General features: G+C 29.7%; 1 protein-coding gene across 1 annotated transcript in view; it reads left to right on the top strand.

The window, feature by feature from the left end:
* The window catches only part of LOC108565125 (neurotrimin-like), a gene marked incomplete at its 5' end in the record, with an annotated part of 62,214 nt that overhangs the window by 18,529 nt on the left and 18,064 nt on the right, over positions 1-25,621 (top strand). Inside the window, 2 exons of the mRNA XM_017924414.1 lie at positions 6,739-6,946; positions 18,242-18,400. Of these exons, the coding sequence (XP_017779903.1) occupies positions 6,739-6,946; positions 18,242-18,400 (367 nt within the window). The remainder of the gene's footprint in view (positions 1-6,738; positions 6,947-18,241; positions 18,401-25,621) is intronic.

A 25,621-nucleotide genomic window follows, 5' to 3' on the forward strand; every position in this document is an offset into this window, starting at 1 on the left:
TCAGGAAATTTACAAATTGTATATTAGAATTTAAAAATGATTAAGAAAGAAAAATATTTACAAACTTATTAATATATAGATAATAATGTCTCCGTTTTTCTTGAAATTATTCTAGTAATATAACGAAAAATATTTTGTAGAAAGTATCCTCTTCGTAAATCGAGGTATTACCAAAATTTGAAGCATCACAGTGTAGTATAAATATAAAACATAATAAAATGAGATTTAGACAAGAATAATTTATTAGATAAAGTGTCTTCTCCCTATTAGAACTCGTTTTATCAGATTAATGAATGAAACAGGTTTTAACATACATATTGTACACTTGTAAAGTAGCCGGTAGCCCCTTGTGTTATATTCCAATTTCAATGTTATTTTTGTTTTATCCATTTTGCCTTTCTCGTCCATTATTTAAATTACGCATAATAAATGCCTTCTCGACGTCTTCGAGGGCGGTAAAAGTACAGTTTCCCTCACATTGTGTCGCTACGTCGGAAAAACGTGTTTTTAAAGGACTTCCTGCTGAATCAATCCTTACGTGAAAGCGATAGAACATCGCATGGAAGTTTAATAAATTACCAACTTTTCAGTAGCTGTTTGCTTGTTGCTGCACGTACGTACGTGTAAGACGCATGCATTTATTCACAGTAAACGAGAATATATTTGCCACCGTATTGAATTTGCAAATACCGTATCGTTACGTAAATGTACAAAAATAGAAATGAAACCGTGCAAACAGGAAACGGAACGGGATTATTTTTACATTACATAATAAATCAACGTGCATGAATAAGTAATTAGTGGAATAAAGTAATGCATTTTATTTTGCTTTGCTTTCATAACTCAATGTAAAATGACAAACTATATATTTTACAAAATCAAATAAAACTTATGCAATTCAATACACAGATATTACGAAATTTTTATTAAATCATTTTATAATAACTTAAATTTCCTTGAACTTTTATTTCTCGACTTATGACAATTTCGACTTACGACCACTCTAACTTAAATTTAATAAATGAATCACTTGTTTACAGTATGATACGCATGTTTTATCTATTTTAATGTACTTATAAGTACAGCAATATCTCGCATAGTGCGTTTCCACCAATATACTGGATTATATGAAACCGTACTAATCGAGGAACTAAATCCATACAAAAATATACCGCACAAATAGATACTTAAAGAAAAATTATCACTGATTTATGTATAAAAAAAAATGTATGTACTACTTTTTTAATTCCGTTCATTCAAATTTAGTTTATTTTGAAATTTTCAAACCGTACTATAGTAAATCAGCACTGATCGAAGCCGTTTCCTACGAGGTATTGCAATACAATATAAATAAACCGCACAAAAAGAGACATATACAGAAAAATAAAATTGATGTATATTTTCCATATAAATACTGCGGTTATTTAAAAATTTGGTTCTCAATATCCTGGATACAAATTTGTAGAAAGCTGCGGGAAAGGATAACATAATAATTATGTATTATACGGAGCAGGCGTTTATTAGTTCTCCGCACGAACTCGTAGTTATTTATGGCCCTCCGAGCATTTAGACATAGCCACAGATTTTCAATAACAGTGCCCATCAACATAAAATTGCAGCGCTGAAAATGGGAGCAAAATAAATATTTCAATATTCTTATTAACAAAAAAAAACAGCCATAATGAACACAGAATAAATCCGAAGAACATTTTTTTGATAAATATTGGTTTTATGAATATCGATTCGAGTTTCAATAATGGAAACGCTTCCAACGGAAAGTTGATGATAATGCGATTCGCACCATTGTATATCGTTTAGAAATTTTAATTAATTCATCAAATATGCATGCAGTCCGCTTCGGAGGAGCGCCTGTAATTGTTGGAATTGATTAATGTTGAATTGAAAAGTTGCATTCAGCTTGCTACAATTGCTATCGCGGTTTTGGATACAATATAAACATGCGATCCGGCACTGTGCATCGCTTAACGCACACAAGTTCCACAATTTAATTGATTATAGACTCGAGTTTCCAACTAACCTACTGTTACTTGCCATTACTGGATTATGTAACGACTTGTCTCTAATTTGAAACATATTATTTTAAATTTCAAAATGAAACGAAGTTTGTTATAGAGGTAGTTTTAGATGTAGGTATATACTTTAATTTTGTGTAACAGTAATTTATATATAGAATATTTTTATTAGTATCTGAATCAAATTGAATTGTATTATCAAATTGTTATTTTTAGCAAATACAAATTTTCCTAATTACAATTATATGTATAAATGTTATAAACATTTATTATAGTCTATTAAATTAAACTAAAAGCAATTTATTATTTGTCTTTATATTAATATAAGAGAATATTTAGATATGAATCTCTCTATATAATTGCCTAAATTTTTAAAGAAATACCGAAGAAATTAGAATTTTCCTGACATTAATATCCAACATAATTCTTAGGGCAACTCAACTTCTTATCAAAATGGACAGTCCGATCAAATCGGATGTTCTACAGGAGAATGCCTTGGGTCCAATTTTATTTTTTTCATATACTGCAGATACCAACAATAGACAATACAAACATGGCTAAATTTTCTGATGACATTCATGGCATTCATTGCATTTCGATAGCTTCATGAAGAGTTTAATACCCTTGAGATATGGTTTAGGAAATGGCAAATTGGTATTAACCAGTCAAAATCGGTGCATGTTACTTTACCTTAAAACGAGACTCATGTTCTCCAGTCCAACTCAACAAACTAGTACCAACTTCTTCAAGGTTGATATACTTTGGTATACAAGATTTTGAAAATATATTGATGTACAAAGTACTATTATGAATGGTATTTACTAGCAACAACAAAGATCCAAATGTTTCAATCTAAATGTCTCAGAAGAATCGCAAGTGTACAATGGCAAATCGCCAATACGAGACTGCACCAAGACTTTCGAACCAAGATAGTGGGAAAACTTGCCAAAGACTTCTCCAAGATATAAACAGATAAGCTTGATTCGTATCTGAACAACGGCGTGACAACAAGATTGATGCTTCTCAAGTTTTTGGATCTTCAATTTAGTTTTAATTAAAAAATAAACTATACGTAAAAATGCCTATGAAATGCAGCTAGTTCCAAATTACACGAGCGACTCGATAAAAAAATATACTGTTAATTTTATAGGCTTACTACTAGCAAAAATTTAAAAAAAAACTTTAATTTTCTATTATTATTTAAACATATTTATTGATCACATGTTACAGTAAAACGAGACTCAAATCCATCAATCAGGCTCTATAATAAATTAGTGCCAACATCTTCAAGGATGAGATACTAGGGTATGCACATGGATACAAGGCTGACTTTGGAAACCTCTATTGGTTGTTTGCAAATTCGCAATTAAGTATGGAGAATAAGTTGTTAATATAGAGAGTAATAATGAAATCAGTGTGGACATATGTTATTCAATTATAGGAAACTGCTAACTCATCAAATATTATAAATAATCTAATATTTCAATCAAAATGTCTCAGAAGAATCGCAGGTTTACAATGGTACATTGCTAATGTACTTTGAAATCAAGACATTGGATCAAATTTCCGAAGACTCCGAAGACTCCGAACACATAAAAGTTAGAGAATTTGACAATAAAAAAGTGTTTATATTGAAATACAGATTTCTATATATTAAAAAATTATGAGTTTATACAAAAATAGTCTCGCTTAGTACGGTTTTTATGGATAAATTACTTAAACATTAATTTTTAGATTCAAATAATAATAATATTTATGGAAACAATAAATTACCAAAACATAAACTCAATAAAAACAAAAAATAAATTTTATTGGCGTAAAGGGCAAGATTCAAATATATTTAAAGAAATATTATTTTTAAGTGGATAAACCCGTTTTTGTATATTATCCTATAATTAGTACAATGAACATTGTTATTATTATATTTATTTTTGTAGTAGAGATTAGGTTGATGTAGAGGTTAAAGAAATATTAATTGCTATCTTCGCAAATACGTACATACGTACATTTGTAAATTGTGTTAAGTATATCTCTTTCATTTTCTCGACGTTAAAAATACGCACATTATTAAATTACGGTGAAAAAATGCGTGAATTCGGAAATGCATAAATAATGCATGCGCGAACCGAAATTGAATATCAAAGTGTTTATAAATAATTCCATTTGGTTTTCCGTTCGATGGGCGTGAGGGGTTGGGATGAGTGAAAGTGGAGGAAACCCGTATAGCAGCGCACATCGGGATATTATATCGAGGATCACGTGTAGAGAACGAGCTGAACAGATCTAAATTGTCATGTCGACTACTAATGAGCCTGTGACTGACAAACATGCTAATGAGGCCATCTCTTATGCCCCTCCTGTGTTCCTGCACGATAATACACCTATACACCGAGCACATACAAATACACACCTAAAAACATACACCTTCACTTATACACCTACAGACACTCACACAATCGTACAACCACCCACCACGAACACAATTCCTCTCCCTAGCGAGCTCAGTTTTTATTCCCATATCCTCTCTGTATATTTTTTTTCTTCTTAATAAAATTTCACGCTACCTACACGTTTTTATCTTTCCTCGTTGCTGGCATTGAAAAGAATTGTTATCAAATAACAGATCCCGTAGGTTGTAAAGAAATATATGTATAGTTATATGCATATGGCTCGATGCGTGTGTATGTATAAGAAAATATGCCCCTATCGAAGATCCCAATAAAAATGTAATAAAAGTAGGATCTACGTAGGAACAAAACGTCTCCTCTTTTTTATTCTGCTATATATTTATTCATATATATTTATCACAAAGGATGCGTCCGAAATAGTAGGCGAAAGGTCATAAGGATCTATATAGTTTTTTTTGTGCTATTTGTGAATTGCGATAACTTAAATCTAATGATGTTGAAAGTTTGTTCAATATAAAGAAAATATAGTTATTGGAACATTGAAGTAATAATTATACAATTTTATTTTTGAGATTATAAATTTATTTCTTACAAAATGAGAGAGATGTTGGATATGCATTCAGTGTTGTATACTTTTTAATCATAACTATCCAGTGCGAATCTACTGCAAATCCATCTTGATATTATCTTTGTTTCTCTTGGAAAATTGTGACATCTTGGCTAAATACGATAAAATTTTTAGAAGAAAAAAACACATATTGAACAGTTGAACCTCATTACACGAACTTTCTATTCTTTATTTTTCTATTCTTGGTGAATTTTGACATCTTGGTTCAAATTAACATAACATTTTTAGGCAATGAGAAATGTTCAAAATACAGATGAACATCAGTTCTCGAAGTTTGATCAGCTCAATAGACTTTCCGTCCCTTAATAGGTTTCTCGTTTTGGTTAATTTTATATCCTAATTATGATATAATTTTACGAAATAAGTATGAAAAAACCACATTTAAACAGTTTGTTTCACGTATAAAAATTAAAAACACCTCAGTTTTCGAACATAAAATCGTCGAACAGAAAACTGGCAACAAAGTACGACTAATGGAAGTAGAGCTTAAATTAGCTACTTCTGAATCAATGTAAATCTTAAAAGGGTAGCAATTTCATATTGTCTTTGAAAATTTTTTCTAATGATAAACTGTAACACATTTTATTAATATATGTGCACAGAAAAATATTAAAAAAATGGGATATTCAAAAATATATGCGAATATTTAATTTACAAAGTTTATGTAATATTTTTTTTAGTAATTATGAAATCTAAACAATAACACAATCTATTATTTTTATTTATATTGTATATGTAATGTATTATGTTATTAATGATTTGCAAATTTGATGTATTCAATAGGATGTCCCCGTATTATTAGATATGATGCGCATGACATAGTGTCATTTTGTGCGTTGTATAGGTGTATCTTGTCATTTGCATATAATTCATCTCCGATTGCATTTCTGCAGATGGAACATGTTAAGCAATACCAGAATATTATATTAACCATCCACCTGTCAGTTATGAGCAAATTTATGTACATACATTAACTTTTTATATGGTCTATTTATGAAGATAATACAAGATTTATGTATAGTTGAAATTATTTCAGTAAAATAATGTTTTTTCGTAATTTAATTTAGTATAAATTTCTTTTGTATTTAAAATATATAGTATTTAAACAATATGTCTGTTATTAGAATTATTAAATAAGTTTTTCAACAAGTCTTTAATTAAATTTTTATTAAATTACATTAAATTGTATAATCTAATAAAACCATTGAGAAAAACCTTGTAATTTATGTTTTTAAATAGCAAAATTACAAAAAAGTCATATAAGCTGACTATAACATTTGGTTGCTGATACAATTTATTATCATCATATTCTAGTTTGTATTCTAATCGCAAATGTGTTACATAATATTTAATACTTATTCAATATAAAAAAAAGTTATTTATTATTTGAATATAAAATTACTCCAGGTGAATTCTTGTAGGCAATGAGCCCATTCGGCAATTAAAATTATATGTAATAATGAAAAAAGATTGGAAGTTAACTGTTACAAAACAAAAGGATACCAAAAAATAGTAGAAATATTATTTCAATTTCATTTCATATTAAGCAAAACAACCATATGGTGTTAAGTTGACTATAGTTAGTGAAATTGATAATTCAATGTCATTTTGTATTATCCTATTGTTTGTATTTGGATGGGGAATTTAATGTGTTTATTGTTTATTTTAGGTCGCTTGGCTGAGGGTCGATACTCAAACAATCCTGACCATCCACAGCCACGTGATCACGAAGAACCACAGGATCGGTGTGACGCACAGCGAGCACAGGACGTGGTATCTTCACATCAAGGAAGTCAGGGAGTCGGACAAGGGCTGGTACATGTGTCAAATCAATACGGATCCCATGAAGAGCCAGGTCGGCTACTTGGATATCGTAGGTAAGATTACCGTCTTAGTCGCAGGGCAAATTGTGTACAGATCCTCATCGTGTGGGAGGGTGAGTGTTCACTTGAGACGAGTAATGAATGGCAAGTACTCGGTCGGATTGTTTCGTTCTCGCTTTTAGCTGCAACTCCAATTTGGATATGTTACAAGGCCCATTCAGCCGTTCTCGCCACTCCAGAGTGGTCTCTCGGTGCACCTAATTCAATAGCATAATTCCATGCACAACAATTGCCCTCGAGCCCATTGAGCCTCGACGCCTTAGAAAACCCACCCTTTTCATGCAACAGCCCTCTGCGAGAAACCAGCGCGGTTTGTTTACCTCCAACGTAGAAATTTTAATGAAAATTTCTGCGTTTCCTTCGCACACAGACAAATTACAGTTGCGAACGCTCGAGAGTGCAGAAGGGGATGCGCGAAAGCGAAAGATATGGCCATAGGCCACGAACCGGAAAAGAAAAATGTTCAACTTCATGAAATATTTAATATTTACCCAAGTCGTGAAACACTAATAAAATACACTGTATGTACAACACCTTTATACAAATTTTTGCAAAGAAACATTATTTACGATTAAATTTTGCATAATGATTTTACCAATAATATTTAATATTTATTCCAATAGATTTTCTTACCACATAATAAGAATTATATAATAACCGGATGATTTTTAACCAAGATTTAATTAGTTTATTTTTTTAACCAAGAATAAAATAATTAAAAGGTTTGTATACACATTTTTTTTATGCGTGTACACACTGAACTATTTTTTTTGCGATAAAACCAGAGTAAAGATGTTATATGCTGTTTAGTTATAGAAAAGTAGAAGATCGAACAATGAGTAAAAATTGTAAAGAAATTACTTGAATAATGGTGAACATTTTGCAAAATCTGTTCGCAGATTTGGTCATCGTAATGCTCCTTTTCCTGGATCAACTAATGTCAATCTTTCGTCAAAATTCGCTGTAGAAAGCTTCTAGAAACGCTTAACTATTGACTGCAATAACTAATGGATGTTGAATGATTTTCTTCACTAACACTGGCTATGATTTCATTCGAACGAGCTGTATAATGACGGACACTGCTAGAAATATTATTAAACCGTACTGATAGAATACGTACTACCTCGCATATTGCTTCATATTTACCTTAGTAGCAAAACATGTACATAAAATCACTTGAAATTTTAAAGATGTTTAGAATTAAATTTACATGGTTTTATAAATAACATTATTCGACATCATTCTAATTATACATACAATTATACATATGGTGCGTACATAATATGTATTATTAAGGAATCTTATCTATAGAATTAACATAAATGACTCAGATTGGTTTAAAAAGAAATAAATGATTTAGTCATAAAACAAATATATACATGTTATTATTATATAATATATTTAACATCAATTTTTACTAAAAACAAAAAAGTTTGTTAATCGTTCGGGATTGTTTTAAGGTACTCAAACAAATTTGATTTGAAAATCATAGAGCCCTAAAAATAATTCAAAAATTGATGATGGTGTTGGTTCTCGGGGGACCACATAAATGAAAGTCGTGGGCCCTAGACACCAGTTCGCTTTACTATTTGATGGCCCTACATTATTTTTATTTGGGACCTCATCCTCCTCCCCCGCATTATGCGCTTCAACGGCATTATAATTCCGCCATTAGTTCTATTGAAAGTAAATTATTAAGTAGATAATGAGTATATAAAATTATTTGTTTTTATAGGATGTTTGGTTGAGTGATAAGTTTTAAAATACGTCGTTAACATCGAATAATCGATAAATACAACTTTTCTGTTAGTTTTTACAATCAGCTTTCACGCGCTTTAATAATTAAGTACGAAAATATCGATTCCGAACTCCTTGAACTGACCCATTGTATTTTCTAATCATATTATCGGTTACACACATACGTCTACATTCCTCCGCATATGTGGAAAATAAATAAATATCACTACAATAACCTGCGCATTTTTACAAAAGGTTGGTTGATTTCACAAAATCTAATTCAATTTTAAGCTCGGAATTTCAATCAAGCTTGGAACCCATACGGTCTGCAGTTAGTGTATAAAAAGAAACCCCACTAGGATCGAATACGTTGCATTATAATTTCAATTTGCATACGGTAATTATTTTGTGAATTACACGTTCTGGCTATAATGTACCGTGTGATTATAGGTTTCATTTTAAAGCCGATCGATTTCTGCTGTATTTTTTATTCAACATATTTTTTTTCTCATGGTATGAGTTTTATTTTTAGACGAAATTGAAAAATATAATAATGGCACGTGCGTTTGCGTGTAATTAGACACGTGATTACGGAGTAACTATATAAATAGCTTTGCGGTAATTGAATATTTATTTTTCTAAAAATCCGATTGATATCTTTATAATATAATTCATTCATTTCTTCTGCGTAACTGAAAACTTATTTGGACGGGGCTTTATTAAGGTAGTCCCTTTATGCTACAAGGTGGTCCCTTGTCAAAACCTGATTTAAAAAATTGTTCTTTATATCATAATTGACAATTTAGTTCCTCTAGAATTACTGAATATTTATATTAAGATTGTCAGAACAAACCAATAGATGGCGCTGTGCATGTGTACTGCTGTCACATGTCAAAGAGCCGCTTGTCAAATTATTTCTGACAGATGTCATTCATTATCAACAGTTCATCATCAAAATTGATGTTTTTTTGTCGGTTTTTTGTAGAGAGTATCTTAAAACATTAAAACATCTTTATACAGTCAAAGCTCTTATTTGCTACTATATTTCCAAACAGTCTGATATATTGCCGAAGCCAGTTACCCGGACTATGCGAGGTAATCGTTTTTTATAATATTGATTATATTATAATGTAAATATTTATGAAATAAAGAAATGTGTATTCCATTAATAATTCAAATAATTAGTGGAATGATTCAATAAATGTGTCTGTCTGGTATTAATATTTTAAGAATAATATATTATATTTCTCTAATAACTAGTTTGAATTATTTATTTTCATTATTATTTATTATATTTTGGGTACATATCTATCTTTACTATTAAGTACATTACAATTTGTACTTTTGCTACATTATAACAGAGGTTTTATAATATAGCCTGAAGATATTCTACTATCACAAAGTTTTAGAAGTCCCCAGAGCCCCACTAGTTTCCTATATCTTGTGTAATTCTTTTGCACTGCAATCATGGGAGTAATAGCTAGCATTACGTTAAGCCAAATCTAATTTCCAAAATATTTATAAGTTCGTTTTGGTGATTGTGTTAAAACTTGTATGATAATAACGTAATTAGAATTTTAAATTTTGTTTACGAAATATTCAATTACAACGAAACAATTTCTGTCCAGAATTTTAGTTTCACAATAGACAGTATTCTACTTTTATTACTTTTATACAAATCTAAAAAGTCAGTCCCTTGAGCATTAAGAATACATTAAACGAAGTTATTAACAAATAAACTATCTTTTGTTGAGTAAAATATAATTAATTTAAATTAGTATTAGATTAATTAATTGAGTTTTGATTATTTAACTGAATGAACTAATAATTGAAAAAATATGAAGAATGCAGACTATGGATTAATATTATATAATAAAAATAATAAATAATCAATATCTATTAAAGATATAAAAACTTATTCAAATCAACTTTTATAAGATTTGGCAATACATTATTTTTACAATAGTCCAAAAGAAATTGGACTTAATTAATCTTTTACAAATTTAAATAATCGTTTAGGCTATCAGCATGGATTATCTAACTTTACAAGAAATTCGATTCCCGAACAAAAATAGTAAATATTCTTACACAAATTTAAATAATTATTGTTTTAGGCTTTGTATTATCAAACTTTACATGAATTAAAATCAGAATTTTAATGTTAGAAGAATCCGATTTTCGTACAGTCGGTCTCAAATGGAGTAAAAGTTAAATGTTGGGGTAATCAGGAAGTTTATTAATTAAAATTCTATGTATACATATAAAAAATTGGAATTCAATGCTCCCGGTCTTTGTATCGATGAAAAATAATTAGTAAAAAAGTGAACTCGGGGTCACATATTTTCTCTACTGTTTAAAAATGAGAGTGAATCAATAGGAATTACGTTAAATTAAAACTATTTGTTTCATTGTTTTCGTAGTCGTTTTGATGCCGTTGGGTAAAAGCTTCAAATGAAATAACAGCTATATTTGCGTACAGAAATTCATTGTTGTTAATACGGTGGTCGGTTTTCGGATCGAGGCGGGTGTTGTGTGATGTGTGTGCGTTTGAGTATGTGAGTATGTGGACAGAACACGGTTTGGCGTAAAATAGTTTAAAGGACACATAGTTAGTTAATTACTGTGTAATGAACCATGTGTTTGGATTTGCTTTCATCTATTTTCCTGTGGAGCTATTTACATTTTGTGCTATTTCAATCAGCGGCCTAATTTGTAATTGGCGGGTGGACGAAAGAGTTTATGCAAACCATTAAAATTATCGGCCGACTGGAATGTTTTAATTTTTTGTTGTTGTGATTTTTCATTTGTTTATATTTCATCCCCCCAAACGCCTGTTTCCGGTTTGCAGTGGTTTGCATTTCAGCAGTCGCGTTTGAATTATTCAGAATGTCGGTTTGTGCATGGAAAACGGGTATGGAGGAGGGGTTGTGGATGTGCCTCGGCCCTCACTTATGTATGTAATCACTTATCTAAATAAGATATACGCTTCGGGGTGGGTCGAAACTATGCACATCGGCGATCCGCTTAATATATAATCAGGCATCATAGCGGGTCGCCGGGGATGCAGCGAATCTCCGCTTTGGATCATGCTGAACCTGGACCAGGTAAACCACTTCTCGAAAAGCCACTGAATTCACCCCTTAATAGATGTCACCACAGGTGCGGTTAGTGAGTTCGGTCGTAATACAACCGCCTCACTCACTTCCCATTCAATAACATGCAAATGTATGTAAAACAGCCATCAAATTACATAACCCAGGAATCATGGGAACGTTTTAGAGCACCCCGCACGCACTTACATCCATACATTTACACACAACGATAGATGTAGACATACCTATAAGGGTAGGAGTGAGAGTGAGAGAAGAGGAGAAGAGGATGGTAGAGAGACTAGTTTCAGACACCGAGGGGCATCCGCTTATACCGGATTACGTCTTGCGGACCAATTGATTTATATTACAAATCGTCCATGCATCGTATATTATGTAAATATATCGTAATGTTTATTCCAATCCTGAGCCAACAAATAATTCCACTTCCGACCTACTAAATTTGATTGCTATTAAATCCACTAAAATATATACATTGTTGGAAAAAAGAGACAATACAGATTTATTTAAATTTTATTTCAAATATTAAAGATAATATCTGAATTTTTAAGAAACAGATCTTCATATTTTTATGATATTTGCACAAAAAATAATAATTTCTTTTTCCGCTCCAAAACATATCTTTGTTGAAAATTTCAAGTGGATTTTATGGGTGAAAACAAATCTTCTCTGAGGTAAATTTGGGTATATATTCTGAAAAATAATACAAAATCTTACAAAAAAAACAAAAGTATTCATAATTTCATTATATAACTAAACTCTCACTGACTCAGAGTGTGAACTGAATTGCGCAAATGATAGAATTGGTGGCAAATATTATTAAAATGAAATTATATATGGGTCTAATTAGAAACCGATTGAAAATAATGGACCCTTCCCGGGATTTCCCGGGATCAAAATCGTTGCTTTACTGCTCCCGACTTATAAATTGTAGTTTTCAGTTTCCACTTCGCGTAAGCTAAGCTTTGTTGAATAGCAAGTATTCATTTTATTAAGCATTATCTAAAATGTAATTTTATATCAAAGACTTAAGAGTCAAATATAATTTACCGATTCCCGTGAAATCCCGGATTTTTTTCAATCTCGACTTCAAGCATTCAAAAAGAAAAATGGAAACAGCATCAGCTTGTCACTAATTGTGACAATATGATATGAAGTGATGAGATCATGATTAATTTAAGAGAAGAATATTGTGGAGAAAATCTAATACTTCCAGTGATTCCACTTAATAAAATAATAAATATGCATAAATATGCTTATACAACTAATTAAAATAAATGTTTTATGCTAGCATATTCTAAAACATAGTAGAAGTTTTAACGATTTGGGGTAAAGTAAGAAAATTTGGCTATAGAGAGGAACCTCATTTTTATGACAGTGTAATTGTTTTCTTTAATAATAATAATAATAATATTTATTGTATCAGTCGTACAAAAAAAAAACATATAAAGAAATAAAAATATGAAAATAAATATATATAATTTCAAAAAAAGTCAACTGATACAATACAGGGCTATAGACCAATGTTTTCTTTTTATAATTATTATGCAACCTATATTTGTTTTTTTTTTTAATCAAAATATTTATTTGCGTTTGTTATAATAATAACTACATCAAAGCTGGTAACGAAATCAAGCGAAGCAACAAATTTGTACAATACGCAATTAATGTTTTTGGTTCTTTTTTTTATTGAAACGAAAAAAAAGAACTATTATTTCAAACAAATGCATGAAATTCATTTTATATTTGTGCAATGCATTTATTTTTTTTTTTCGAACGTTTTTTGTTGACAGCGTTTATTGGTGTAGTGTTTAAATATTGTTCAGTATGTTTATAAAATATTTGCAAACATACCGAAAATATATATGTTTGATGTTTGTTACAGTTGAATTGTAAAATCAATGATGAGCTTCGTAATTACTTAATTACTATATAATCATATTAATTAATTAAAAAAAAATCACTTTTGCAGATTAAATATAAAATTTACAACATTGAATCTGAAACAAATGAATAATTTTAGTGTGTTTACATAACTTTAAATCTACAGAAGTAGAAATATATACTAAAAAAATGCAAATCAATGACACACATTTAGTTTTAATGATAAAGAAATAGAAAATATCTAGGCGTGATGATATTGTAGAACTGTATTGAACTTCAACTCTCGAGACGATTTTCAGTAACAATGTGAACTATATATAACGCGTGCAAATTCATCCCAGACAAGTATAAAATCAGCGCGTTCCACTGAACGTACCTCAAGGGTATGGATTAAGTATACGAAGGATATACAACACAAACATATATTTAGTTTGTGAAGCGACTAGAGAATAAATTAACAAAGATAATCCACAAATTCAAAATAATTATATACTATACATAAAGAAAAACACATACAATAACATACTGATCGGTAAATTTAGCTAAACTTATCAAAATTAGTATATAGCTTCCTCTCATAGTAAACTTAAAATTTCAAAAGAATATTAATTTTCATGAAATATAAATAAATTCGTACACAAAATATTTTTTACATATAAATTATAAACTAAATAAATAAACTCAATAAATTTATACTAATACTGTATTACATGACACTCATTCAATAAAAGCTTATAAATTCATTATAAAAATTAATGAAAAACTTTCTTTTTTAGTGTTGGCTATTAACCTTTGAAATATACAAGTTCTCGTATTTTAACAGCATAATCATGACCAAAATGTCAGTCAACATGCGATATGGCAGCTCGTATGACCACGTTTGAACTTTGCCACCCAATACTCTATTGTTGTAAACGAAGGACCAGACTTCTACAGAATAAAATCTTGCTCGGCTTTGATATTGTTTGTTCTGAGACCTTTCAAATAAAATTATTTTCAATGTTGTCTATGTTTACAAATTCATTGACAGTGTTTACTCAACAGTGAACGTTGGCTGTCAAACAAATACTAAAGAACGTAGCGTCTTCAAACTTAAGTGTTGGTACAAACAACAAGCGCCATCTATATGTGAGGTCGGGTACTTCTGGGACTACCCTCGTATAACATGATTTCATTCTAACATTCGATAATTGGTGAAAATACCCGTATAACACGGTAGGAATACTGGTTTACTTATAAAAGGGTTAGAATACTCCATAAATACAAATATATAAAGAAATCACAACTAAAAGTTACTAATTTATAATTATAATAAATATATTAGTCTCAGTAACAAAAAGTATTTTTTTTTATCAGTTCATTTGTCTGGAATAAAATGAATTCGTATATAACGACATACTGTTGGAACCAAATTACCTTGTTATATAAACGTGTATTATCAATCACTATTTTTTATTTCTATCGGTAATAATTTCATGTAAATTAATGAGATAATTAATTGAAGTTTCAATAAACTATAGTAAATTATACAAATAATGGATATTCGATTTCCTTTTTGTAAATTGAGATACATCCTCGTCATTTAGTCCGCGTTTCATCGTTATTTCTGTATCCTATTATTATTACATAATTAGCAAAACAGCAACAAACTGGTTACAGCGTAGCGCACATTCGCAAAACCGGAATCCGACGCTTGCGGCTTAATCCATGCGGCAATAATTACACAATGTACTACAGGTGGAAATTAGGTGAATAAATTTAAATTTGAATTACGTAGAGAGTATTTAAAATAAACAAGCGGCAAGTTCAGTCTCGGTTACTAATTATGGTCTGTAGTCTTTCCTTTGCAAAAACCGTAATTTCAATCAAATGAACGTTATCTATATTGATTCGTCAGTGCAAGATTACTGAATATTTAACATTGATTATACATGAGATATCAATGCATATAGAACTCATCAAATTTCCATTAAGCACATTTTTTAATATTATAAATGATTTGTATTACAAAAAAGAATCCAACGTGTTATTAACTATGTGTGTGTTATATAACATTTGACATTCATTTTTGGTTTGGTTTCAATTATCCGTCCAAATGTACAATATTACATTTGGACGGGTAATTGAATATTTTCAGTACTCTTGTGTCTCTCTTTATTTTCATAAATGTACTCAACGAGTAGACACTTTACGTATACTTTACTTGATTCTTGGACTGTCAAAATTGTACGTTAGTGCGGCTACTTATAGGTAAATTTAAAAATTTCTGTAGACTAACCAAATGTTTGTTAGTCGAACGATGATTTCCCATTTCGATTCAGCTTTTATATTTTTTGTTAAATATATGACTTATTGTACTGTTCATTTAATACGAATCTACACTTTACCTAGTTTCTTCCTTTTCGTAAATTTATTCGACGTTTATATGAACGTACACTTTTCCTAATCTTGAGTCATTTTTGGATTCACACATGTCTCCTTGATTACTTAATTTCATACGAACCTACACTTTACCTAAACTTTGAATAGTTACTATTATATGTTCTTATAAATAATTGTATAAGACTTTTATATGAACATATGCTTTACCTGGTCTTTGTACTGTCAATATTGTATGCGGATACTTTTTACGTAAGCATCTGTATGTTAATTTCCTTTGTTCACACAACTGACTGTATATTGTTAGAAGATAAAAAAAACTACCCAAATTTTACTTTAAGTGAAATATACAATTTAACTATTATAATGTGAAGAAATAAAAATCAATATTAATTATTTACATTTTTACAATCAAATAAATGTTTTTCATGAAAAGGATACAAATTTCATAAATACAATGTATGCATTTAAAAATCATGGACAATTCAACATTGCAATTGAATGATTAATAACCATGCATTAAACATAATTGAATAAAAAGTTTTATTGTATGTCTACTTCATTTTTGACATTTGTTTTTCTTTGGTGACATAAATAAATGAAATTATGAATGATAGCATAGTGAAGTATCCATTAAATCATTGTTATTCAGGAGTCTCCATCAACAAGTTTTCGGACGGATCACCGTGTTTCGCAGCATCGTGCATACTAAACACTTAAACTTGTTGATCTCTTTTCAAGTTTTTTTTTTATTCTACTTTATTTTTTATTAGAAAATCTTGCAGTTTCTTAACTCAATGACGCTTTATGAATATAAATGAAACGTTGTCAGAGATCGATGTTGAATGAAAAATTACCTCTACTATTATGAAATGCTTCTCAGTGACTGGTAGTTATAATAGTTCTTCTATAATGAAAAACATAAAAACCACATTCACAGCATTTGAAATAATAATTAATTGATAGTACTTTATTGTAGTAATTAGTGGAAATTTGTAATTACAGTATTTTTTATTAGTAAACTAATAAATGCTAAATTATACTAAAATCTAAAAAGATGTATAAATATTACATTTTGGAGCAAAGAGACAATTTTAAGTCATCAGAGAGCTACTTGTAGCTATACCATCAATATTTTTACTAGAGAAACCAATTTTTCACAATAGCCACCGCTGGGAGATCTGGGAGCCGCAGTTAATCACTAAAAGAGCCGCTTGCGGCTCCAGATCCGGTTGCCGATCTCTGGTTTAATAAAGTTAAACTAAGTTATATCTGTAAATCTTTAAAAACAATCAAACATTTTTTTTTATAACCATGTAATAACATTTAGAAACTAATAATTAAGATTATAATGGAAATAATCTGCTCATATAATTAACGTTCTGACATTAAATTTTAAATTCAACATATTCAAAGATTTCTATCAAAATGCTTAATGATAATTGCAGTTGCCCCGTGGTTCATTACAAAGAAGAAGGTATATGAGAATCTTCCGTTTGACACAGTTAAATATATAATCACAAAGCTAATTAGCAGAAATAGATATAGACTAAAATGCATATTCTAGCTATTAATTAACCTGATTAACCAATGTTGGATTTTTCTGCAACTTGACTGGTCTGCGACTTTACATTAAATAGTAACAAAAGTGTTTTTCTCCCTTTAAGATCAATATGTCATTAAAAGCAAATACTGTGTCTTCCTTCAACTTGACTGGTCCAATAAGGGCAACTGTCGGTGGAAACTTCAACAAATTAGTTGTAGTTGGACAACAATTTATAACTTATACGTTTTCTCTGCGGATAAGATTAAATGTGACATGATAGTAGTCTAGTATTCTCTTAAATGAACTTTAAAATCAACAAATCTTCAATTAGTCATAAATGTAAATAGAAAAAATGCATTCACAAAGCGATATTTCAGTATTTGATATCTTTAATTACGTTGAAATCAATAGCTTTAGATCTACTATCGTGAAAGTGATTAATACTTCTGACAAAGCTTAAGCATTAAATTCTATATCAACAGTTCAAAGTACAAATCGTTATGTATAATACAGATTATCCTTGGGATCATTTAAAGTAAACAAACAATGCAAAGTCCCTTGAACTCGTTAATTATCATAAATCCAATGAACATGTTCAATGTTTTTTTTATAATATATTTCTTTTATTTACAGTTCCTCCCGATATTCTGGATTATCCAACGAGCACGGACATGATAGTCCGCGAGAGATCGAACGTAAATCTGAAATGCGTCGCTAAAGGATCCCCGGAGCCCTCAATTACGTGGAAACGAGAAGGAGGAGAACCAATTCAATTATTGACTGGAGAAGAAGGTATTATCTCTACGATTGAACTAACGATGAACTTCCTTACATATTTTATACTTTCAAACCGGACGTTCTTCTTTCCTGTAAAATTAATTGCTTCGAAAACTGTATCGTTATTATTATTATTATTATTCATATTATTGATTCGACATGAATAGGGAAATCTAATATAATTGGATATTGACGACATAATGGTGTGCTTATTTGTATGGAATCATTTCGAATACTGAAAAGAATGTATGTTTGTGTACATATCATGATTTGTTTTGTTTGTCCCAATTTACGAAACAAAATTCTCATAAATAATATTTAGGAAAGTGACTTTCGTTGGAATGGCACTGCACACCGTGATTTCTTTATGTCGTGACAGAATTACATTTCGTTTTTTGTTGTAAACTCATTTTTCATGGTTTCTTTCGCAAAAAGTTTTTTTAGTTTAAACTAAGATACTCTATTTGTACATATATTCTTTAAATTAAACAAATAGTTTCCGAGAAAATATAATAATAATATTAATTATAATTTCAAAATTTATTTTCGACCAATTTACCACCGATCGAAGCCTTTTAAATTTATTTAGCATTAGAAAAGGTATCTATTTTTATTTGAAAAATATTAAGTTTAAATCATCGGTCGACTTTAATTGATCGATCATCGATTTAAGAAGCAGCTTAAGTTTCGTCGGCGCTTATCGTCTAAGAAAGTGCGTTAACTTTGGGTCTCTGAAATAGTACTATATGGATGCTATAGACTAATACTATTGGAGAGCCCTCCGTTAACTTTATTCGGGCCTTCTACAAACACTGCGTGGGGGCCCTCAACTAACATTATAACCGTTACTTGTGATTATTTTTATTTTATTTTCTAATGCAAGTACCCAATTTGCTATGATTGAGCGGAGCTGCAGCCAAACACAATGCCTAAATTCACACCTGAAACGAGGTACTTGAGGACTTGATATGGTGTGGTATATTGATGGCAAACCTCTTAGGATAAGATAGGATAGGTGTGTCATTTGAATACATAGATGATAGGGGAGGTGATTTCCACTAGCTTTTCTTATGTCATTAACATCACTGATGTAGTATATTCTGTATTTATATGGAATATTATGCGAACTGATGCTAATTAGTAGAATATTTTTATATTTATATTGAAGGAACGCATTTTAGTTTCAATATCATCTAACTCAATAATCGGTAATCTGGGATAAATTGCTCCAAATGGGCTAAAAGTAAATTCCTGGGTAAAAGGCGTTAAGTAATTAAAATTCTATGTATCCATTAAAAATATTAGAATTCACCTACATCATAATGGAATACTGTCAGAGAAAAGGAATATATTTTGGGTAATAGGTACAAAAGTTCTCTAACTTGGAACGACCTAAAAACTTTTAATACATTAAAATTACTTTATCTTATATATTTATTAAGATATTTTAAGAATATGTGGTAAATGTAGATTTTTTGTTCACAATTTCTACAAAATATAAACATTCTCGAGAACATTTAAACAAAAACGGAGAATCCTATTACTAATTTATAAATAATTATTTCTTAAAATTTCCTAAGAAATGTTAAATAAGTTATTTGTTAGTCAATACTGAGAAAGAAGTCTCCTGAACAATAGTTAGATTTAACTGACAAATATTAGAATAGTCAACAATCATTTAATTTTGTAATATGTGCAAACAAAACAACACATATTGAACTACTTAGACATGCTATATAAACTAAGCACATTATGTCTATTGGTAAAAAAATATTGCAAAGAGAAATCTTTTTTCAATACTTTTCATATTCCAAAGTATTTAAAGTAATTGTTTTATAATCTATAAACTAAATTTAAGCTGAAAAATCTCATTATATAAAAATTAATGAGATTTGTAAAACAAATGAGGAATAAATTGATTTTTTTTGTTGCGAAATATTAAATACCAATTAGAGTATCATGGTAAATACTTCTTAATTCTTGAAACTATAGAGAAGATACTATAATTTAAATCTCTTCAGGAAAAATCGGACATATTGTTTGTTATCGTGAATATGATGTGAACAATCTACAGAGTAATGAGTTTGGCATAAAGCAAATGGATGATAATGATAAACGAATTCAAAGTAAATGTAGAATCAGTCCATTGGTGTAATCAATGCGGTACCAAGGATTGCGGTCGCTCGTTACTGCGTAATTGTTATATAATAAATAGATAAGATCTGGGAACGAACGGGTTCGTTCCTTAGTAGGTTAATAATATCTAATCAATGGCAACAGCGGCGGCGAAAAGAAGGGAAGTAATAATATGAGTTATTTTCGACTTAGAATTGGGTTCTTTATTCTGAGATTCGCGTGATCCGGGCAAATTACCATAGCCCACGTGCTACGTACCTGATTCTATATACTTTGTTGTTTTACTTACCAGTTCTTGTTCGTTCACTTTTTTTTCTTGTACTCTTTCCTGACTAATCTCTCTTTTTCTTTCCCATTCGTTCGTTCTCTTCTCTTTTCCAATATTTTATTTTGCTCTATGCATTCCGGTGCATTTTACAAAGGGCCTTTCCAGTGAATCGATACCGTTCGTAGAGAGGCAGTTGCGACGAACGTCCAACGGGCTGTGTGTACAATTTCGCTTTGCTTAATCGATTATGGATCCACGTGTTATTTGCCGGCTGCATTTCCATAGCCTTGCTTGCATCCACCGACGTGCACATCAAATCCTGATCAATTTATCTCTCATTAAACAAGCACACAGTTCCAAGCAGCTGTAAAATAGAAAAATGTATATTAAAAGAATTGAAAGCGCAACCAAATAAATGCTTCAATCCTCGTGGATTATTTGAAATTACTGAAGCGCAATTTTTTTGGAAGATGAAAAGAGGTAAATGGAAAAATAAAGATATCCATGACATGATTGTTTTACAACTTGGTTACGCTCTAACATGATTAGTGAATTGCTTTTACAGCATCATTCATTTTCATATCACATTGTATTGTAACGGTTCAAAATTTGGGGAAGTACTAAAGGGACTAGTATTTTACTAGATACTATTATTAAACTACATGAATACTTCACATAGTCTGGGTAATCGTTTCCGCCAATATTGCAAACTATTTAAAAAATGAATAAAATAATCTATTTATTTTTAATAATAATAATTATGTTTATTGCATAAGTCGTTTAAAAAAAAAGTAATACAGTAATAATAATAAAGTAAAGGAAAAAAAAAATAAATATACATAATTTCAAAAAAAGCCAACTGATACAAAAGGGCTTTTGACCATAGGTCTTTCTGTCCGAATTAATTTTTATTTTACTCAACTAAAAAAATAGTTTTTTAATCAAATCCGGACTATGCGAAGTATTGTTGTATAATAAATTAAAATATGAAAAATGAAGTGAAATAGTTAATAGTGAAATTACTTCTTATAACGAAACAATGGGTTTAATGCTACAGTTTGCTCATAGTCAATAGTTATTGAAACTTCAAATGATATATCTATATTTTTTTAATGTCAAACGTTTGTGCTAAATTTTATTGTTTTAGAAAATCTTTATCACTAAAAAATAGAGTGAACAATGTGAACAAAATGAAAAGTTTATATAAAAATAACTATAATTTCTTACATAAAAATATATAAGTTAGTTAATTTTTTTTTCATGTTCTAGTGGTTTATTTCAGAAACCTATTTTAAAAATCTATTTTTGAATTGAAGGTTTGATAAAGTTAAACTTCATATATGTCTATTGTATACTGTTCCACAATGATAATTTAACATAATATTGATATTATGAGATCTAACCATTGACATATTTGTAGATCTTTGGGAACATAATAATATATACTTGTACAAAGTTATTGTTACTTCTTACAATGTTTAAGAGGTATGGTATTAACTATTTTTTTAATGAAATTAATGCAATAGCGGTTTAATTTCAGTCTTCGACAATTCTCTTTTGTTTAATTAATAAAGTCTACATTAATGAAATTAATGTTAGCATAGTGGTGGTTTTAATAATTTGTTGAGTATTTGTTGGCTATTAGTTTTAGACCAGTATTTCCCAACGTGGGACTCATACTTCACAGGAGGACATGTCTAGAGTTTAACCATATGACGTATTCTGTATATGTTACATAGGAGCATATGAATTTTAGAAAAGATTGATGGGGCATGACACAAAAAAGGTTGGGAACCACTGTTTTATACTGAAATCGCTGGATAATGTTTTTTACAAAAAAAAACGAAGATATATACGAAAAAATGTATTTTGTTTTGATAAAATATATTGTTTGTCAAGACAATTTTATTAACTCTGGATTTGTGACAAAATTTAGAAATGTTATTGCTTTTAAATGTAAAATTTTCTAGGCACATTACGTAACAATAATTTTCAAGATGAAACTTTTATAAATAAGCTTGTAGTATTTAAATTTGTTTTTTTTGTACTTTGCAAATGCATCTGTTATGTATTATGTATTGAATTTTAGTGTCAGCTAACACAGTAGTGTTATATGAGGAATACCTGTATAAATATATAGATGTTGGTTTGGGCCAGTGGATGATTTGAGACGTCCGGATAAAATCGAAACGCGCTGTGCTTTCCACTAATCCGAAACACCATTGGGTGTGCGGTCAGCAGTAAAGTTGGAAAGCCCCATTTGCGGGATCCGCAGATCCACTAAAATCTTTCGAAGCCGCGAATGGATCACGCAATTGCGGTTTCTTTATTGTTTCGAAGCTTCTTCCTCAAATAAATCTAACCTAACTCTTCGCGTCTGCTCAACTTTAATATTAACCGGCCAATTTCAACCGCTCATATTTGTCTTCTACCAAAGAATAAGTTCCTTAAAGTGAAATACTTAATAAGCAATTAACGTATTCCCCGAGGCGGTAAAACGAAGATGGAAATCCGTGTAACGCTCGAGCGAAACTAATCTCTGCAACAACTTCGAACTACGACCAATTTCAAAGCCCCCTCGAAAACGGCCACATATTTATTGGATTTCCAGTCGGACGTGTTAACACGTTTCGCGAATACAAATGGAGATTCCTCTTTTTTTTGTTGATGTTGCTGTTGTACTCGAATGCAAATCCTTTTTTCAATTTTGAATCGTGTTAAAACTTTGCACTTTAGAGTTTTTTTTTATATTTGCCAGAAAAAGGTATAGAGTGAAAAAAAGAATGAGCGGCAGCGTTAAATCAAATTGGAGATAGATCGAATTTTGGGATTTCAGTGGAGCGCTGCTCTTCGGAAGGATCAAAGTGTCGCGAGTTCGGGACAGGCTAATCTCCGTGCTGTTTGTTTTAGTGCAAATTGATTTCTTCGGGATTACATCGCTATGATTTACGCCCAAATATTGTATTTCAATGTTGGAGCTGTTGGTTTTACTAGAGCCTATATGCTTTTCAGTTAATTAAAGTTAAACCTCAAGGACAGCTAGCATAAAAAGGATAAACACGGTTAATCAAACTCGATAAATTGAATTATATGTAAATATTTTTGTGAAACATTTTACAAATCACAAAAGTTATTTAATACCTCGTTTAACGAGTTTAATCCTTTTCAAAATTTCCGGTTCCAATGTATATATAAAGTTAACAAAAATACGTGTAATGAGAAAGCGACATAATTTGATAATTTAATTCTGATAATAACAATATTTAATAAGTGCACATGCATCAAAACACAGGAGAATTAATTAGAAATTATTCCATGATAGTATAGGATTTACCTCATAATTGCTTTCAAAATTACATGGACATACAATAAAAATAAAACTACATGCAATTAGTCGTGGACGGGAGACTACTGGGAACCTAATAGAAATTGTAATAATGTAAAAAGTAAAGGTACTGTTTAGTTAACTGTTACTTTTTTAGAGTTATCCGTGGAACAAGTACCCGATTTAATCGGTAATTTGTTTGGAAAATTGCGTTGAGTACAATGTATATTTAATTTCATGATAAAAAAAATAATAAAGTATTCATCTGTTTATTCTGAAAACGTTTCATGTTTTCTGCATTGCTAAATTTCCAATATAGTTTGAGAATGAAAATAAAATGAATAATAAGATTACATTATCTACAAATGTGTTATAAATATATCCCCCCAATTTACACAATTTCTGAGAAAAACGTGTAAATTGTAACTTTTTGTATGTACAATGGTGTAAATCAAAAAGTATATTAAAAACACACAATGTCGTTGTTTACTAATTATGATTTTTTTTTTCAATATTTACATAAATATTGAAAAAAAATGAATAGCAAAAAATATCTCTTATATAGCCAGTTTATTTTCAACATTAATTTTTTAATTTAAATTTTTTTAAATCGTGTGAAAGCGAAACCTTATAAAAAAAAGTACTGTGTAAAACGGAAAATCGGTTATTTTCAACATTTAATTTTCATTTAAACCGTGTAAAATCGAATACGTGTTAATAAAATACCGTGTAAAACGAGATATTCAAAATTCAATATTATACTAAAGTAACAATGATAACTATTTTATGTAATTTACAAACATGGGTGAATGTAGAATTTTATTACAAATCATTTCAAGAGTTTATTTTACATTTTTTCGAATAATAATGAAGTTTCATCAATTTTACTGTATTAAAACATCTAAAGACAATAGTTTTTATTATATAATACAATAATTAGTTCAATTTCAATGTTAAAAATGCAATATTTAATTTATAATTTAATGCAAAAGTTATAAATGTTGGTTTCATTCACACCAATTTTTATTTTCTCTAGACCGAAAGGCTATCTATTTTTGCTGTATTAATACTAAATTTATGAAAATTTCAAATTCACGATTTAGAAAAAAATCTATTGTTAATCGCAAAATGTAATTGAAATAAAATGAATTAATACAGAATTCACGGAAATGCAGTGTTAATAATATTAAGAAATTTAAGTTTTCTTATATATTCTTTCATTCTTTGAATGCATTAGATTATGGGGTCGGCATACTCCGGCTCTTTTGATGACTCTAAGCGTCGCGGTTAAAAAATAAATTTTAGGACTTTATTTCAACATTTGAAATTATACTCATTAATAATTGAGTATAATAAATTAAAATTTTAAAATTGCAATTTCTTAATATAGTTCTAGAAATATTTATAAATAAATAAATTGATGAAAGAGATCGGATTGATTGTGAAATGTAGGTTAATTGATAGAAATTTAATGATTTATCGATATACAGTTTTTATTTTTATTTAT

The sequence above is a fragment of the Nicrophorus vespilloides genome, unplaced genomic scaffold, assembly GCF_001412225.1.
Source record: "Nicrophorus vespilloides isolate i.1.1-1 unplaced genomic scaffold, Nicve_v1.0, whole genome shotgun sequence".
Taxonomy (NCBI): domain Eukaryota; kingdom Metazoa; phylum Arthropoda; class Insecta; order Coleoptera; family Silphidae; genus Nicrophorus; species Nicrophorus vespilloides.